Source organism: Oculina patagonica, chromosome 12, assembly GCF_052425735.1.
Source record: "Oculina patagonica isolate OP01 chromosome 12, crgOcupat, whole genome shotgun sequence".
In the NCBI taxonomy this organism is placed as follows: domain Eukaryota; kingdom Metazoa; phylum Cnidaria; class Anthozoa; order Scleractinia; family Oculinidae; genus Oculina; species Oculina patagonica.
The window spans coordinates 12493115-12513619 of NC_135769.1; the positions used below are offsets into that span (position 1 = coordinate 12493115).

General features: G+C 39.6%; 1 protein-coding gene across 1 annotated transcript; it reads right to left on the reverse strand.

Annotated features, from left to right (window-relative positions):
* Nucleotides 1–1179: 1179 nt before the first annotated feature.
* Nucleotides 1180–17778, reverse strand: LOC144631490 (bridge-like lipid transfer protein family member 3B). Its single transcript, XM_078489928.1, has 11 exons — nt 17480–17778; nt 17200–17362; nt 14837–14875; nt 14543–14652; nt 13500–13767; nt 12402–13055; nt 11287–11653; nt 10536–10642; nt 7913–7993; nt 6660–6989; nt 1180–5672 (listed from the first exon to the last, which is right to left on the reverse strand). Exons 1-11 carry the CDS (start codon nt 17521–17523, stop codon nt 3486–3488), a joined length of 4350 nt encoding a protein of 1449 aa, XP_078346054.1. The 5' UTR covers nt 17524–17778; the 3' UTR covers nt 1180–3485.
* Between the last annotated feature and the right edge of the window lie 2727 nt (nt 17779–20505).

Here is a 20505-nt window from a genome sequence, read left to right on the forward strand (position 1 = left end):
CTAAGATAACCAAACAGGTTATTATTCATTTATTTACTTTATATTTTAACATTTATTTATATATTTATTTATCCGACTGTCTTACCCCTTATCTATTTCTTTACCTTTTTGTGCATATTCCTTTACACCTATCTAAAAATAGTGCATTCGTGCGGACGTGACAGTAAAATTGCACGGATCGGAACGAACAGAAACATTACCCAGCGGGACGCCAAAAGCTGACTGGGTCTGCATTCAAACACGCACGTTTACGGAATGGCACTGACAGGGAAAACCCGGGGGAACACTCTGCTATGTAACCGCTTTATAATTATGTGTAGAGGAAAGGGTGTAAAGGTTTGAGTAGTTTGGTCTGAAATCTGAGTATATAAATTTTTGCTATTATGGCCCGGGGGGGGGGGGGGCCCCCAAGAGTATAGGTATGTGCCGGGAAGGGTATGGTTTCAAGAGTTAGCTGGGAAGGGAAGATCAGAGAGTTTTGGTAGAAAAGGGTAGCAGCCGGGAAACCGATCGACGATGACGAAAAGTCCAGAACTCGGAGGAGGCCCCGTAATATCATCGCGGTATCGTTGTTCACAGATGGTTCCTAAGTGAACAGTCACAAAATGCAAGTCTGGGAAGGGAGGAAGTGCTAGTAGTATAGGGTGCAAAATCAGCTGAAATGGTCTGCTAGGGTAAGGGCCAACCCAGCGGCACACCCCCACCCAAAAATATACCGGGGCCCCCCGGGGGCCGGGTATTATGGTCGAATGTCTTTTAAATGTTTACACAAGCGGAAAGTATTTCTGGGTAGCTTTGACCATGTCAAGTGTGAAATAGCCTATAGGTTTTTGAGTCACGTCTGCAACAGGGTATGGATCTCAAGGGCGAGCTGCACGCAGCTTCACCTTTAAGTTTGATCGGGGAAAATCCCCCCACCCCCACCCCCGCCAATCCTACCAGCGCTGTTTGGGGGATCTAGGAAAATAAAGTGACAGTAATTTTTTTTTTCATAAACGCGCTGGAATGATAGCTTTCTTCAGCTTTCTTTGTTGGTTCTGAAGAGTTCTTGGGGAAACTCGTGAAAGTGCAGGAGAGCTTTGCACAGCTGTGTCGTGACAGCCTCCCCTTGTTCTCACGAACATCCATTTGTGTTACCATGTCTCTATAGAAACAAGCAAAATCTGACAGTTATTAAAAACGACGCACAAGTCAAACGAAATTGTCAAAATTAATCAGTTTCTTCAAGCATCTCGTTTTTACGGCGGCCAATTGTTTTTAGTCTTTTTTAGAGGTCATATGGTTTCCGTAGTAAAATAGTATGGTCTAACACTCATGAATCTGTCAGTTCGAGTGCACTTATTTTCTTTTTTTAACTCTTAAGCCGTATAACCCAAAACACAGAAACAGAAAGCTGCTGCATTCATTATTTTATTTATTTGAAAACCGTTTTTTGTCTGTCCGGTAGGGTATGTTTGGTGAGCGTCTAGGGCTATTTCCGGCTCCCAAACTTTCTATAGATGAAATGGGGTCACAACGGCAAGACAATTCTTTCGCCCGTAGACATTGGAGAACCTACACGGTCGCACTGGCCATATTCAGCTGTTGTTCATTTTTTACAATCAAATAGGCAGAAAGTCCATTCGTGATCTTTTAACCTTTATTTATATTTATCGGATTTATAAACCTCAAAACACTTCGCCATAAAATATGGTATATCTTATTTTTAATTTAATAGTAAGAATCTTTGAAGGCAATTGATGTTTGTAACTTCTAATATCCACACGTTTTTCAATGCTATATACATAGATACATTAACATTTCCTATATTATTTTAATAAATTTGCTCTTTGTAACAAATTTTGAACTGAAACAGAATAACTTATTTAAAATGCTTCATTTTCCTACTGTTATTTACCTCATTGCCGCTACTAGCCAAGGCTTTGTAAATGGAACACGACTTTTGATTTAGTCCACTGGAAAATTTCCGGAAGGGAATTCGTGTCTTTATGTACCAGTTGCAAACCATTGCGTTTTCACGACAATGACAAAATTTCCCCTCACCAAAAATGGCGCGTTCTTCGGGAAAACTTCAAATGGAACACATTATTCCCAAACGGAAAATTTCCAACCAAAATTTCTGGAATTTTTTTCTTTTTGGTTTGTGTGGTAGACAGCCAATACCTCATTGGCGCAATTCTTTATTCTGCTCAGCAATCCACTTGATATTTCATGTTTATCCCTCTTGGGAATTCAGGGGCTGAGTGACCTGTATTCTTCCTAATAACGCATGCGCTTGCGTGATTTCTAGCATTACACTTTAACTTTTTCAAGTCACGCACACATTTGCGTTACAAATCAGTTAGGCAATTACGAAAAACAAGTGAAAAAATAACAATTGATAATTATTTCACTTTACTTAAGTTACTATGCAACTGGCATAAAGAAACATCAATAAAAGCTATTTTTGGAAAAATAAATCCGAAGCTAAAAATAGATTTCATTCACGTTTTTTTTGCATGAAAAGATTTCCTCAAAATTTAGAAATAAAAAATAGGTCTATGTAATTTGGATAAGAATTACAACTAAAATTTTGCCTCTTGTTATAAATTATTATTTTAAGAAAAACAAAAAAGCACGACCTCTGCTTAAAATTTCTATTTGCTAGGCATCATTGCATTATTGTGAAAACTATTTCTTTATTTTAGCTATTAAAAATAGTCCCGCAGCTTTTACATTTAACTTAGCTGAGTGGCAGTTTATCTCAGTCTTTTTTTTCATAACTAATAAATTATGGTATTCAAAAATTTCTAAAATGACCCACGCTGATTTGAGAGCAACGTTGTGCAAATTATCCGAGCCTACAGTACACAGTGCCAGCAGACGTTTCTCATAAACGCAGCCACAAAGTTAAGACCTGCAGGCGAGTCAAGCTATTTCAACACAGAAACCTTCTCATCCCTTGCCCATTTTTAGTTAACATTTGGGATTTGTCTTCACACAGCACCCAGGCGATGTACCGGTTCCTTCGTCGCCATGGCAGGTGAGTTGATAATCAGAAGATTCCAAATTGATTGCTCGACAGGGATTCAGAAATCCCTACACGAAACAACCACCAAGGGAATTAAAAACCACCCTCAATTTGTGACAAAAGTCCTTGGAACACAAATAAGTAGCAAAGGAAGTTGGATTTTTCCACATAAAAATTCGTCACTTATTTGATGGAATAGGGACCCCCCCCCCCCCCCTTGTCATCGCTTAAGGAGGGAGAAAGAGAAGGGTACTTAAATTAGGGAAGGTAGGATATTTAAATTTGGGATATCAGGGCGTGTCCCAGGACTTTTGGCACGAATTGTTGACGAAATTGGGATTGATAAACAACAAAGATTAGCAACACAAGTCAACCTGGTGTCTAGTGTCTTTCTTTGTCCTGCCTTCAGGCCTGAGGCAGAAAAGACCTGGAAACGAGATCAGCATGACGCACAGGTTATTAGATATCCACAGTTCTATCTGTGTCCTCTCCTTCCTCCTTTCTGAAAGCTAGTCATCCTCTCTTGTAACAAGTCCTGTTCGCGGTTTGAAAATGACAGCTCCTGCTGGAGCCTTTCGATTGTTTTTAACAATGCATCGCGTTCCTCCTGTAGCGACTGCAATGAAGCACGGGAAACAGCCATCTGCGCAACCAAGCACTGCTTCTCATTCTCTAAACTCTCGGCACGGGAACAAACTGAGGCTGAATCAGACAGGCTCAGCTGACTGGCATTGATTGACTCTTGGCGTGTCATTGGCCTTTCACTCTCACGTCCGTGCGAGTCACCGCTCAGTGGCCTGATGTGAAAAACGCCATCATGCGACCGACGGATGGAGATGTTCTCAATGCTCAAATCCACTGGAATGGGTAAGGGCGCTGACACTAAGGTGGGAGGTAGATCATTATTGATGCTTACCCGCGAGTTGTTGACTTCTACGAAGAAAGGCATTGGAGGCAGTAACACCTCGTCTTCAAAGCAGTCGGCCATGCTTCCAAGGGTACTCACCAGAAGAGTGCCGTTGATGCCATTCACTTTGGCATGCATGAAGCCTCTCTCGCCGGCTGTCGGCTCGTACCTCTCTGCAGATGGTCCAAACTCAGCGCGCATGCACACCATTGGAGCGCCCTCTGACGTTGGAGGGACTGTTGTCTTCGTGAGCGATTTTCTAAAGGACTTTTGGTTAAGGTACTTGTCAAAATTAATCACACCAAGCTCTTCCAATTTAAGCTCTGGGCAAATCATCTTAATAACCTTGTCGTATCCTTGGAGATGGATTCCAACCTCGACTTCTTCTCCTTCAATGGAAAGAATCGACACCATTTTGGGTTCTTTTTTATCCTTTTCACTATCCTTGCTGCTGGAATCTTTGGATATGTTACTGTCCAACTGACTACTGAAGTCGCTATCTGTCCTGCTCTGAACGCGGCCAGCCGAGGACTTGTCACTGGCTGGCACCACCAGCCAGCCATCAGAATCCGGTGCTGAAGCCGCACTGGCACGGCCTGAAGTATGCAATGCTGACTGCGCTGAGCTGGGGCGTGATAATGGCAAGAGCTCTTGGCTAGCTTTAGGATTGACATTTTCAAAGGACACAGACCCATCTTTGCGTGGAGCCTCCTCTAAATCTGTTCTTGAGGGCGTTTTGAAATCAATAACATCGGGAGATTGGCAGCCGCTATCTGACACACCACCAGTGTCGAGGTAACTGCTCAGACTACTGGCATTTCGGCTCGTGTTTTGAGATGGATGCCTCTCTAGACGAGATGCATCAGTGTCCGGGGCTGGAGGAAGCACAATATTTACATCCGCTCCCTGTGCAAGAATGGAAAAGAACGCAGTAGGTTGAGCGTCTCCAGGCCCATTTAACGCAGAGACATCACTACTCTGTGATAATTTGTCCTTTTCTAAGTCTTCTTGTAGTTTGACTAGCATCTCCTGTAGACGCAAAAGAAAGATGAATTGAAAGTGGTCCAACTGGACGCTCACACGATGTGGGATGTGAATTAGGAAGCTCACATCAGCCCTCGACCCTGAATTTAGCTCCTGATTTGCATGTCCTTCTGTTTCTGAGAAGCCACTCAATGTGGCCTCAGGTATAGGGGCCTTCTCAGGTAATGCGGGCGCTTCTTCTAAAGGCACCCCTGATAAATTTGGCCCATTGTGGGTCAATGTCTCATATGCTGGCGGTGGTTCCCTCGAGGCAGGGGCTGGCTTTTGAGATTCATTTCTGGGCTCATACGCAGGTGGTGGTCCATCTACTGCTGACAACTCGCCTGGGCTCCCACTTGGGAGGGCCTCAGGAGAGTGGGAGCTCATATTGGGATCACTATTACATATGCCATTTGACGTTGTAGACAACATCGAAGGAGCAGCCGTGTTTGCTCTGCTCTTCATAGATATTACTGGTTCAGAAGCCTTCCTTTTTGGAGAGAGGAGTTCTGAAAATGACCTCCCATGCAAGGGCGGTGAGTGTAGCCGGCTGGCGCTTTGAGTTCTTCTCACTGCAGAGTTGGTGGCAGAGCTGTTGTGGTCAGAGGTTGGCAGAGGAGTTGCAATCCATATCTGAACAGGAACAGCATCTATAAAAGGCATCGGTCGGTTCTTTACCTCCTCAATACCCAGGAAGTCAAGCCACACCTGTTCAGCTGAAATGCACCAAACCTGTGAACAATGTAATGAGACAACAAACACAATGAGCGTTCATCTGATTAAAAGTCCAATAAAACAAACAAAGGGCTGAATATGATAAGCGCCACATGGAGGACGTTTTATGTGTGTAACTTACACCCCCACCCCACCCCCAATCTCACTGTATAACAATTTAAGGATACTCAGTCTTCAAGATAATAGATGAGTCTCAAAAACCCGACAAGGTTGACTACTTGACCCAACAAATTATTTGAAAACTTGCAATGATTTGGCAAGGCTCGTATCTATTGACACCTTGCCTTTAATACTTACCGTATTTTCTCGTTTAAACGCCGGGCCCCGATTAAACGCCGGGTCTCCCGGGTGGGGTGGTGAATATTTTTGTTTTTTGGTTTTTTTCTTGGTATTGGGATGTTTTTTTTATAAAAAATATTTTAATCTTTTATATATTTTTTTTTTATAAACCCCCAAAAAACCCCGCCCCCAAAACAAATTTATAAACCCGGGGGGCGTAATATCTGGGAACCTGGAGCAGGATGCTGAATAAAATGAATGAAGTCTGTTACAGTTTTGTTCAACTGAAGATTCTAACCACAAACAGCTTAAAACTGCAGATAACTGGTCCCTCGGAGATTAATGTTTTGGAAATAAGTACAACAACAGTCCAGGCACTCCCTTTTTTGCAGTTTCATTTTATTTTTCTTGTGCAGTTTGAGCTTCCGATAGGCTAGACATATTAATAAGTGAATCATTGTCTGCTTAATTGGGGCTGAGCTAGTCTCCCTTTTAGCCACATTTTGAGTTGTGATGCAAGAGGAAGGTTTCAGGAGGGGCGTTGAAAGAAAGTCTTCAAAGGAAACAAGGATAGAACAACATTAAAGGGAAACCTGAGAGGGAATGAAACATCTGGAGGTGGAAAAGAAGATTCCCAGAAATGTTGGCCTTCAATTGAGAAACCACAGACTTTCTCAAAATGAAAATGAAAAACCCTTAAAATACCTGAGATGGCTGATGTGTTCCAAACGCATCCTGACAAACACCGTTCAAATGTTTATCAACCTTCGCACTATTTGCAAGCACACTGCAGTCATTCACCCAGGAGGAATTAGGCAAAGGTTGGACATCACCCAGCATGGCAGGAAAGTTATGAAAATCTGTGTAAATCTTTGAACCCAGGAACCTTTGAAGAAACACTAACATGTCTGTTTGGGTAGACTTGTACCCAGTCCTTGAATTTGTGATGAACACTTGGGACACTTGAAGCTGGAGGGCCTGGGCCCGAGACTCTTTATATGCTGCACAAGATTCACTTGGGCAAGGAATAATTATCTGAAATGTGAATGGTTAAACATATAAGTTGTGACATTGTTTCTTTTTCTCAAATTGGTTAATTAATTCTCTTTATTATTTTATAACCAGGCCACCATCATTGACATGCAATGTGTTCATAGGGATTTAGATATTAAGTAATGAGGATTCGGATTTAACAGCCTTTTCTTATCTCTACTTTTGGAGGGTTGCTTCTTTCAGGGGGTTGTTACATTCAGGTAACTAAAACATGTGCTGTATGTGGAGCGATCCATCCAACTATAACAACCCTCTAAGTTTATTTTTTTCCTTAGTGGCTATTTGGCCACCAACTACTCAAGTTTTGGTCGCCAGTGAAACATTTTAGTCACCAAATTAAGCTCACGCTTTCAATCCTTCCTCTCAATTTTGTCGCCAGGCTGGCGACCTTGGTTCACATTTAGTTGCCAGCTCCAAAATTTTAGTCGCCATGGCGACTAAAATGGTCTTAACTTGGAGGGTTGTATAATCATGTCAATTATGAAAACAAGACATCTCTAAGATGTATTTCTTCATTTCTTTTAAGGTGCGTTTGCACGACAGAGAAGTTTTGGTACGGACCCGTCAGAAAATTGATACGGACCCCTCAGAAAATTGGTCCAGACCTGACCACTTTGTAGAGAAACAGTCAAATCAAATCGGGGCCACAGGCGCTTATGGCCCCGTTTTGATTTGACTGTTTCTCTACACAAGTGGTCAGGTCTGGACCAATTTTCTGACGGGTCCGTACCAAAACTTCTCTGTCGTGCAATCGCACCTTTGTTTTGTGTGATCCTGAATGCTTAATTAAGAATGCTTTGACATTGTAAGGAGACGTAATGATGGAACTACATGTACCCAGCTTGCTATTTCAGTAATCAGAAACAACATTTACAAACATACTTAAAAAAATAAGTTACACCCACCTTTGGCATGAGGGCTTCAATTCTGATATCAATATGACTTGAGGGTGGGTTAGTTTGTTGAGGTGGGCCCATGGACCATGTCTGAAAATATAATATATAAAGTTAACTCACATTTATTTATAGCGGGTGATAGCTATACGCTAATGTAGCCAAATATTCTTAGATTAAACCATGGAACTCTTTGCCAAACAAAATCAGTACCGGTAGTTTATACATCAGGACGAGGCTGTTTAAAAGGACAGATAATGCCCAGGGGGCTTTGCCCGAAAGAGGTTCCATTACAAAGCTGGAGGTATGCAAAAAAGGTAGGGATTTTATGAGTTAATCTCGTTCCTAGAACTTGCGGGTGAGCAAAGCCGAAGGCGAGATCTGATCAAATTCGGTTTGTACCACGTGATTGCCTGTCAGGAATGTGGCAGGCAAGTCAATAGCACATGTCCAAGACAATTCTAAGAAAATGCCAATCAAATGAATAATGAATGCTTAACCAATCTCATCTTTCCTGGAATGATATCTGGCAGAGTATTTTACCGAAGAATAAAGCAAAAGGCAATCATGAAAGATTTAATAGGTCGGGTAAAATATTTATTTGATTTAAAAAAAGTGTTTACAGTCGAACCTCGATTATCCGGACCTCGATTATCCGGATTTCTCGATTATCCGGACTTCCTTCTCTGGTCCCAATTTTTTCATGAATATTAATTAGTCACATTCAAGACCATATATAACTAAGTTCTACGACGATTTTAACGTTATCTCAAGGTGGTTTACCTGTCAAAAAACATTGGAAAACCTCTGATGATGTAGTTTACAATCGAACAATATTTCATACTTCGACAGACAACTTCCTTATTCAGTTTCCACTTGCCATAAAAACATTCACAAAAATAAATTTGTTTTCTGCCTTTGCTTACTTGTATTATACTGAAGTTTACAAGGAAAAATGGCAAAATTCAGAATGTTTAAATCCTTCTATAAAGTGAAAAACATCGTAGAAAGTTCCATCGGTCGACACCACATGTTAGCACCAAGCCTAGACACCAGGCCCATCGCGCAAAGACGCAAGGAATGCCTGGAGGTTCAAAATTGTTTGTGAACGAATCGGCGTGGTTTTGTCGCCTTTTTCAGAGAAAAACTATCTCAGAATGATTAATGTCTTCGGAATTTTTGTTTGTGAGGATGGTTAACAGCTGATTTATTGCTATAATGAAGCAAGTTTTCCTTTTTTTCCTGTTAAATGTGGAAAAATTTGCAGAAGATGCGTAGGATGCGCAAGTTAGCGAACTTTGCGGATCTGCACCACCGCATCCTGTCAGATGCCCTTAATATTTATTAGATTAATATTCATACTTTCGATTATCCGGACTCTCAATTATCCGGACTAATTAGCCTAGTCCCAAGGAGTCCGGATATTCGAGGTTCGACTGTATTCGGAACGGCCGTTACGTGCAATGACTGAGACATGTCTAGGTTGTATGCAAATTTGATCGGGTCATGAAAATATTCTTACGGCGGATTCTCTTTTGTTAGAAATAGCTTTATAACGCTACGAAGAACTGAGAAGAAATCTTCTTGACTTTCCGACTGTAAACAACGAAACGTCCCAAAAATGGTTATATTATGATTGCGTGCACGATCTTTAATTTGCATAAAAAGCAGACATTGATTTCCCTTGAGGCCCTTACAAGTCTCGCAACGCACGTTCAAATTTTAATAATAATAATAATAATAATAATAATAATAATAATAAGACTTTATTTAACAAGGGTAACATAGTTTACTGGTGGCCCAGTAGTTTACAATATGGCCCTCCCTAATTAATTACATATTACATACTTTAAACTACAAATTATATAAACCTAACTACATATTATATACTAAAGACAGTGACAGCCATGTGACAGCCATGCTTTGAAACAGCCAATCAATAAGCACTGTGACAGCCATGCTTTGAAACAGCCAATCAAAAAAATTGAATTTTCTTAGTTGACCAGATCTTGCCTTCGGCTTCGCCAACCCGCAAGATCTGGGAATGAGATTATCTACGAGTTGGAGTATAGAAAAGGGAAAGGAAAACTGTCATTAAGATATCTAAGAGGGCCTTTCCAACCTAGAGTAGAATCCCCAGTTCTCTAACCCTCCACTTCTAAAAACTTCCGATTTCTTGAACCAATTTTCAATTTCCCTACAGGTTCAAGATATTGGGATTCTACTGTACCTAAAACAGACCCACCAAACAGTTGTAATGATTCATCTAAGTATTTTAAGACTTTTAATGGGTTATTCAAGTGAAAAGTTTAGAAAAGATATGCCGTATACCTACTGTCGGTATAGGGATACCATTTTCTAAGAAAGGTATATGAAAAGGTCTCCTTTTCTGTAAAAAATGGCATATAAATGACGAGGGTTGCGATCTGGGGACATAGTCTGGACCTGTACAAAATATTTTTGAGTACCGGTACCCCCCTCCCCACCCTGGGTATAATGCTAACCACTGTATATTACCAGTTTTTAAATCAGTTTGTAAAACAACCTCATTTTTTTTTTTCTCCTACTGAAACCAAAATAATTAAGTTTACTGTACTTTGCAACACAGTGAATACAATAAAAGTATATTACTTACTCGTTCTCCAAGAATGCTTTGCAGGAAACTGTTGAACCACAAACAAGTTGCAGTATCTAGTGTCAACTGAATTGGGTTTAACTGGATAAACAGGTTTGGACAAGGCACTAGAATTAAAGAATGTTTATTTGTAAGCCTCACAATGGCATATACCAGGGTTCTAACACATACCTGTACATGTGCTAAAGCAACTAATAAAACACATTCAACTGTTTTTATTACCTGTGCCAGTATTTGTTGCACTTGCAATGCCTACAGTACTCAATGGCTTTACAGACTTCAGTACAATGCATCAGCGAGTGCACAAATTTTACTTAAAATAGTATTCTTTCTTCATTTTCATCACCTGTCTCACCTACACTTAACAATCTGCACTACAACCTCAATATTATTGTAAAAGATTGATTGCGTCGATGAAACCAAAAAGAAAATTTTAAATTATTTCATACGTGATTTATGCCTAAAAGTCTTTCAGTATTATGGAGAGATGGATTTTCTAATGTGTAGCTTTTCAAAGTCACAGGAAAATCAAGAAAATATATATAAAAACTCATGAAGTAGCGGCACTTTCTTGTGCCATGTCGCATCAGATCAGCACGCATGCTCAGGTTGAAGGCATATGTCAGTGTACACCCACGGGCAAATAGTAGACACTAAAGTAACCAATCTGAGTACGTGCTTTACTTAAGTTGTGCTAATTCTTTTAAAAGCAAGTAGAGGTATTCTACTATGTAGCTGATTGTTGCATTACCTGCAGATCCTACAGATCCAGGGTAATAATACTGTGTAAAGTCCAGCTGAAATGCTGGCATGTCTGAAGGTAGGTATAACGCCTTTTTATCAGATGAAAGAAATGCAACTTCCTCCTTAGTGACATTGCTTGTTGTGACAGGCATGATAAAGAATTCCTCACAGCGAACCACAAAACAGCTTTCAAGCATAAACACTGGACGCTGCAGATTGTTCTTGATGGAGTGAGCTGATTGTCCAGACTGTGATGACGTCCTTGGACTTGATGGAGTTGTCTTTCTGGAGCTTGTGCGAGGGGAGGAAGGAGTGCTGAGTGGAGAGGAGGGATGTGACGAGCCCTCTCTACCATTGACACCAACAAGAGAACTCTGGAAAACAAATAACAGCATTTGTTGATCACTGATTATCATGGTTTCTGTAGCATCAATCAACTAAGAGAATTTCTACTACCTCCCGGATAGGATGCTCGTCTATCACAGCATTTAATTTACATGTACAGTTGGACCCCGCAAATTCGAATTTGGTTATTTCGAATTCCCCATAATTTCATACTAAAACCCATTTCCCTTGGATTTGCACTTCAGTCATTAACTATGGGCTATTTGGAACTCTTGCTATTTCAAACTATTTTCGGTTTCCCCTGACAGTTCGCAATAATGGGGTTCAACTGTATTCACCTGGGTGGAGAGAGCCTCTGTGATAGTTAAGTGAGTTGCCCAAGACATGACACAATGATCTCCGTCAGGGCTCAAACCTGCACCAGTCCATCTGGAGTCCAGTTCAATAACCATTAGGCCACTGTGTCTCACAACCAGGCATGCGTGGCAGGCATGTAAGAATTACGCCATACTTTTGGCACAAAGTGTATGTAGAACATACAGTTTGTACATGAGAATTTACAAGAGAACTGACAGTACAACTTAAAAGTTAGTTGATAGTCTTGACTTGAAATTCAGTTCTCACATGTTGAAGTTCGATCTCGAGTGAATCAAATTCTTTACTCAATACTTGATGCTTAAAATTTTTCAAGAATCAAGTATCAAGTTTCGAGATGTGAGTATTGAGAAGAGATGGACTGTCAATTCACTTTTGAGCTGTATTGTAGATTTAACTTACATCACTCCTGGCTCGATGATGAGTGTGTGCCGCTCTGTGAGGTGACAACTGTTTGTTCCTTTGAGAGTTCCTAAAAGCATTCAACAACTCATTGACCCAGTAAGCACGAGTCAAGGATGCCTCATTGTGACATGGCCAATCAGTCCGCGATGTTCCAGCCAAATGATATGGAAAGTAATCAACCGATAACTTGTTCATTTGCAAATGCATAGCTCCACCATCACCTCCAGTCTTTTGGTCCGAGTCGTCGCACAAATGCAGGTCAATACTACCTGTCCTTAAATGATATGATGTTTCTCGTACATCATGTTGTGTAAAGAGTGCATTAAAAGACTCATAGTCAGACTTTCGTTCATGTATTGTAGATGGTGCATATTGCGTTTGCTGCTGGGTAGCCTGGCCAGCAGGCTGCCCAGGGTTGTTTCCAGGTCCTTTCTTAGCTTCTGTCCGTGACATGGCCTGGGTTACAGAGTGCAATAAACCAGCTAAACCTTGTAACTGCGACTGAGTAAGAACCCATAAAATATCATCTAAGAGAAGTTCCAGTCTTGCAGATAACACTGCACAGTCTTCAAGACGTTTTTTGATTGTGATATGTAATGCTGAGTGGCTTGTTATAAGACGCAGAGGAGTTGACTGTTGACTTGAATTTTCCTGGTTTAAAGAAATGATAAATTTAAAAATTATTAATTTATGGAAGTGTACCTAATAAGTAGTTCCTCTGTGGCCATTTACAGTCAACTCTTGCCTTACAGACATCTCACTATTACAGACAGGAGTTAAAGTTCCAGTGAATGAGAATTACTGGTACCTGAAAGTAACTCCTGCTATTATAGACTGACTTTTCTGATAACCAAGAAAATTGTGAAGCGCCAAAGGCACAAGCCACTAGGGGGTCAAATTTTGATATCCATGAAGTCCGGAAATACCATCTTTATGCAGTATCACGAAAAGACACACTTTTTCCATTTTACTTACTTACTAGTAAGTAAGTATAGCCTAGTATAGCCTCTTACTGTTACATGTACTAGCTACCACCCTGTAAGGATAATTCTAATGAATCTTTTAAAATGCATAATACTTCTATACATTGCTTACATTGTACAAAGCATTGGCATCTATCCTCAATGTCTGCCAAGTTATTTCTTTAAACGTTAACACTTCTCCTCTTGTCTCATCTTTTACTCTCGTCATCCGTAGGTCATCAGGCTGCCAATTGGGAGTAGTACTTTGAATAAAAAGACGTGACATCTGGAATGTGGCAAGAAAAGCTTGAAACTTGAATGAGATGATCACAGAGTTTATCTGAACGAACATTCCATCAACCACCTTCTCAACAAAACCGTACCTATTAGGAGCTTTCTCTCTGCAAAGGACAAAATCAAATGAAAAAATTGTCACTTACATGTACTGTACTTGTTTTACCCACACATGTCTTTCCAAATATACTATTGAGCCTCTCATTATGGAAACCTCCATAATACTGATGCCTCCACATCATGGAACAGTCCACTTGGTCCCAGAGAAACCAGAATTCTAATATTTATAACATCTATTTCAGGGCCATAGGCAAAATTTGCATGGGTGGTTGTGAGCGCCGGAGGCATGAGCATCTAGGGGGAACTGGGGGTATTTACTCCCAGGAAATTTTGAAAACTCTGACAAGTTGTTGAAGTCCACATTCACTACATATTGAGAGTCATTTTAACCCTCACTCCCTGATTAGGCAGACCTTTGAGGTCCATGGGGGGGGGGGGGGGGGGAAGTATCGCCCTGTCTAACACCATAACTTGGTCACATAGTTCTGTCCCTTTTTATGTCCTGGTCAGAAATACAGACATATTAATAATAGTTACATAACTTTTTAGACATTTTAATCCAGTTAATGGCCCAGCTCACCATGAGTCTCTCCTAGCTCAGTTGGTTAGAGCGCCCAACCGATATCTGGGAGGCCATGGGTTTGATTCCCGTCGGGGACTCAAAATTTTTTCTTAATCCCATGCTTGTGCCATTGTTGAACAATTCATCTTCATTTTAGACATAAGAATTTGTTAACAATTCTTAGCAAAGGATTGCATGACTATATTGTTGTCAGTTCCTAGAGGTGCTAGTTATGTAAAACATTGTTAAATCTGACTTACTTGGGTGGTGGAGGAGGAGGTGCATTAGAGGGTGTCTGAGGTGATCCAGGCGGTGGGGTGTTAATATCACTATCTATTGCCTCCATATTGACCTCAACACAGTCAAGGTACTGCAACATAATATCACACATTTCTAAGTTAGTAAATGCTCCTCATAATTAAAATATATTGCAACACAACAACACCCCCCCCCCCCCCCTTATTTGTTTTGTTTTTTTTTTTGCCGATTATTTTTTTCTGGCCATTTTGTATGGCTGTGTATAGTATATTATGGATACACAGTATAGAACGTACCAGGCAAATTGGATCTGTTTTGAGTCGTGTCCAGTGAATCTATGAATGAAAGAAATTTATGCATTTAGCACATCAGTCATGATAGGTTACTTGCAACTTGTGTAAGAAAACTTGAATTGAAATTTACAAGTTACTCAAGTAAACTTTCAATCACTCTTGGAACATTGCAGTGCAACATTGTAAAGCTGTGTGCAAAAACACTTCCGGTTTGACCATAAGCTGGTAAACTAATCACAACCAGTTTAAAATTCCTGAGTTTATCTTGAGATCCTGCCATGATAAAACTACAGGCAAGCAACATGGTGTGAATTGAGACCTGTTACTGACAATGCTTAAAATGAATTTACGACAGGTAACATGTTTGTCGCCAATTTCCAACAGAGATCTAACATACATGTATTATTATTAGAGCAAAAGCAATAGGCAAATTAAACAACAGGGCATAGCAGCTCTTACTAGTAACAAGGATCTCCCTCTCTGCCCCTTTTCCACCCCCACCCCCAACAGTACTTCAATCTTATAATCATGTAATTAGAATTCACTTCAAGTTCCAATTTCTAAAACCTCATGTCAAGGATGATTACTTGGAAAAAATTCCAGTTATAAACAATTATTGGATGAGGTTTTTGTGATATCCGGAATAATCAAGGTCATGGTAAGTGTTATCAGCCGAAGCCGAAGGCCGGGAGGCTTCGGCTGATAACACTTACCGAGACCTTTATTATTCGGGATATCACAAAAACCGAATCTAATAATTGTTTTATTATACATTGTTCTTCTGATAAAGAAAATAATGAAAAAACGATTTCTACCTGTTTCAAAACTTGTGCAAATTCCGGCTGAATGCTTTTTCCTCAAAGTATTTCGTAGTTCCTTCCCAATTTTTGTTAGTCACTTTGTGTTTTTGTTTATGTCCGCTTTTTAACTTAGGTCAAATTATTTCTCGGTTGAAAAAGCGAATTGACGAACTTGAATTTCCTTCGCCACCAAATGCCTGACACATTGCTCTTGGAAATCATGCATTGCGCGCACAACCTACAGATAAGTGAATAATCTGCTAGCAGATTATTCACTAATCTGTAGGCTGCGTGGATTCCCAGAATTAGCTGTAGGCTCTTAGCCAATGAGAAGACAGTATGTTACTACAATGTATAATAATACATATAACCGTACTGGTTAGTCTCTTATTGTATTTTTATGTGGGATTGATTGAAGGAGATTCGTAAAGAGAATGGGTCTAGAAGCAGGCTCTCACAAGGTATCCCATGAATGCTTTGCTACTCCAGTAACAGAAATCAAACAAACAAATGATAAATCAAACAACAGGAACATTCCCCTTGTCCCTATTTATACTAGAACAAAGTTAGTAACTGCTACACTAGAGGACTAGGAGAAACAGAAGCTTACAAGAGCTGCTATACTACTGAAAATCATCTGTTCTGGAATATTTCTATGACAACAATTAGAATTCACAAATATTGCTTCCTCAATTTGCACATGTTATATAAGTGGCTAAAACTTGACAAAATGTAGCACCATTCATTTCTGTATTGCTTATTAACAAATATTATGAAATTAGCTTTTCAAAAATTCATTTCCTAGTCTGCTTTATAATATTAAAAGGTTTTATTCAAGGAGCCTTTTGTAAAGTCGGAAAAATTAACAAATGTATTTATGCAAAATTCAGAACAAATTTTTAACATGTGGGTCTAGGAAATAAATTATCATTTAAATTTTTAGGCTTCTTGAACTGTTTTCATGATAAGACAAAGACTTCTAGTGTTTGGAAGAAAAAAATCCAGATCAAACATTCTAGAACGCTTATGGCTTTTTGCGCTTACACTTTCGTCCAAATTGAGAAGACTAAAACATTATTTGGACAAAATCCATCTGGAATGAATTTATTTCGAGTAAATTGATGTATTTTCAACAAAGAAATGAGTCAACAAAAATACATCAATATTCAAATACACATGACAATCTTATTGAAAATTATCCCTTTAACAAAATTTACCATCGTTGCTCCAACTAAACGAAATCGAAAATTTTCATTTTTACATTCAATATACCACAAGATTCATACTTCAACAATAAGGACTTCCATGCTTCACTTGCCTTTTACAAAGAAACATACAACGTAGATACCGACGTAGTTTTAATAAGTCTGCTGTTTTCTGGCTTGGAAATTTGTCAGGAGTCTTGATAATCTTTTTCTCTTCACAGGTATAAATATTTATCGGCTAATCTCTCTTTAACATGTTCACTGAGCGAGAAGACTGCCTCACACGGAGACAAGTGAACCCTAAAATTAACTGTATAAAACTAAATAATAGCTGTACCACTTTACAACAACTTCTTTATACCTTGGCCGAAATTCTGTTGCACACAGCTTTTGTCAATCGAATCCATGGAGGCAACTCAAGAAGCTCGGAAAGCGTTGTTTCGTCGAGTTCTAGATTATGAAGTTCGCCTTCTCCCTTGAGGAACTTGACGCTGATTTTGTTGGGAGAGAGATTCTTGGTGAACCTGAAAGAATCGAGCGAAAATAAATGGACAATTCGTTAACAAAATTCACGTGCACTGTCAACACTGCCGGGCGCCTTTAAATATGGCCATGTCTGGCCCAATATAACGCTTCAATACCTCGCCAGTTGCTTCGCGATTTGGTTCTTTACCAAACCAGACATTATGTCGCGAGATAAGAGTTAAAATCGATGTTGTTTTCCCCCCATCCCTGTTGGAGCTTCAACATGTTGTTGTTCGAAGTTCGTAGCCCGCGCTTGCGCAACACATTCCAGAACTGGATGATGACGTAACTTTTGCCACCAGAGACGGGCCAGGGTGGAGTGGAGTTCTGAGTCATCCGCTACAAATTTATACCTGCTCTCATTCTTACTGGGAACATTTCATTGGATCCCAGCAATCATGCCTCGACAGACTCTATCGAAAGACTGTAATGAAGCATAAACAGACCTATCAACAGATATTTGATCATCAAAAGAATGAAGCCCTCGAAGCTGGCAGCTGACCCGATTTCGCTCTCGTTGATGAATTGTCAATAATCCTTTCGTTCGCGACCTGTTCGTTCGTGGCTGTCACAATTTGCAAAAAATGTAGTTATTATTTCTTTATCTTTTTATTTGAAACAATTAGCTCATATACACTTCTCCAATAATAGGTGGAGCCAAGCAATTTGCAATGAAACGCCTAATACCATCTGTTGTTTTAGGGTGATCTTTTGCTTATCTTGGCTACGATTTTTTTTTCTATTTTTATACAACTTAAAAACTTCAAAAAAAAAACACATGTGTCGTGTACGAAGCCTAGCCACGTATTTTAAGGAATGGAAAGACACCCTTGCTTTGCACATAAATCTTGTATACAGAACACAGTCAATTTTCAAACTACATCATATCTATTTGCACTGAGTGTCATCAAGCAGAAGAGACACAACAGTTCGCAATAGTTTTGCTACTGATACGAGGGTGGATTTGTTGCAGATGAAATTGAGTGAACACACAGCGTGAGATTTTTGACAACGTTTGAACAGTTGTTACGTATGTTCAGCAAAACAATGGCAACCTACGCAGGTATCAACAAAGGGAAAGTTTTCCCAATTTCCGGCTACAACGAATTAGCTTAAAAAAGACTTCGCTATTTTCTCACACTCGACACTTTGGAGCAGTTTTAATATCATTTTCGAACATACATTTTTAAAAATCACGCAGCTTTAAGGTGTCAGCCCCATTCAAGGCCCTCGAAAATACCCTCAAAAGTCTGGTCACGCAATATTCAGCGTTTTGTGTGGGCCATATGTATCAATGCACATGTCGCACTGAGCTTGTGCCAACCTGTATGTAACCATTTAACTTACTGAATATAACGATACTTCGTAGCAAACGATTCAATAAACGATTCTCACTTAAAACAGTGAAATCGTCCTCGAGTTGCGGGCAAAAATATTGATATCGCGAAGTATTTAAAAACACTGATTTACACATTGACGGTGGACTATCGTTAGGGGCATAGCTATTCACCAGGCTGTTTCTAGTAGAAACAAGTTGAAATAAAATCTGTCAACATTCATTCCAGTCAGTTAAATTCTCTGGGCAGACATAACAAGATAATTTTCAATATTATAAGCGAACGTTCATACCTGAATAAAGTGCGAAGAACTTGTAGTTTCGTGGTGATATTAATGTTCATCATCTCACCGAATTTTTACTGACGTTTATCCTCGTTATGCCTTTGTTAAGAGAACAACCACTATCGAGAAAAATTGCCGACTACAGCACAAAATCGTTCAACCTCTCGAGCGTTTCCACCAAACATTTTTACTTTCCTTTTCGAATAAATAATAAATGTGCACTTTTGATAATACTAGAGATTATATCTTAACGAAATTGCTAACTACTAGTGCCTCTCTTGTTTATAACGAGATAGTGAATCACCGAAAAGTTATAAATCTTTGATGGTTTTTGTCCAAGACAATCTGGCTAAAACCGCATTTTAAATTTGTAATATTTCGCAACGGTATACCAAGTGAAACAAATAGAATTCCAGACGTAACATAAACAATATTTATTTTAAAATCAATGATGTTTCTATTTCTGTTTCTCTTTTTTCTTTATTAACGATAATTCAACGAGACTTGAAAGCATGCAGAAGCCAACGGCGTGAATTATGCATGAAACTGGGCAACACAATGTAATTTCTTTCGCTTTTATTGTTTCTTGCTGAAATTCACATCACGTAATGAATACAGTACGTCAGTTCTGACTAAAACCACAATCACTCCCTTGCACACGTATTCTTAAGTCTTATTATACTATAATAAAGAAATTCCGGGAGCTTTATAAAGTCAGACTGTTAGTTCTTTCGCGTAGAAATAGTTTCAATCACGGTTGCTTTTCTCTCCAAATCAATCGAGGATCTATCATCCTTAAAGGATTATTGAAACCAATTCTGAATGAAGAGCCGATATCTTGAGCTATGACGAGACCCACACAAAGCCGGTAATTGGGAAGAGAAAGCGAATGAAAATAGCAAACGGAGAAGGCGAAACATTTCAAGTGAAGATCAGTACTTCAACTTTCGTCGGTAAAGAAATTTTGAAAGAAGTCCGAAATAATATCTGAATAGCTTACCACCCGCACATTGAGTATATAGTATTACTCAATTTAGCTCACTTTCATTAAAATTGAACAAAGAAAACTATAATTCAAAGTTCAAGGCTTAACAGAAAATCTGCGGGAATTTTAAGAGATAGCGGTAAAAGAAAGTTTCACGAAAATCTTTGAATCCGATTCTGAAACACAACCAGTCGATATGTGAAGTTTGTGTACATGTTGCCACGGCTTTGCTCAAAGTATATATTGAATATGTTGGTATGTAGTCACTGTCTGAATTTCTAGGAAATGAACCAACTCGCTAGGTGGGCACAGTTTATTTTGTCTTCACATGTCTGGGAAATGCAACATGATATTCTTTCTTTATCAGGAGCGACAAATCAGTAATATTGCAATAAACTGTTGGGTATTACATTTGTGGCGAATGTGGGGTGCATTCAGACGATAGAAGCTCTATTAAATTCCTCTCTCTCTCTCTTTAAGCCCCGCCCTCTCTAATGCCCCTCGGCTGAAAGTTCAATTTCTTAATAAGCCCACCCC

Excerpts from the sequence above, each read along its gene's own strand:
- LOC144631490 (XM_078489928.1), bottom strand. The coding sequence starts at position 17,523 with ATGTCTGGTTTGGTAAAGAACCAAATCGCGAAGCAACTGGCGAG. Across the intron at positions 13,768-14,542 it reads CCTCCTCCTCCACCACCCAA|AGAGAAAGCTCCTAATAGGT; the intron begins GTAAGTCAGATT and ends TGTCCTTTGCAG. Across the intron at positions 13,056-13,499 it reads ATGCCAATGCTTTGTACAAT|GAAAATTCAAGTCAACAGTC; the intron begins GTAAGCAATGTA and ends TCTTTAAACCAG.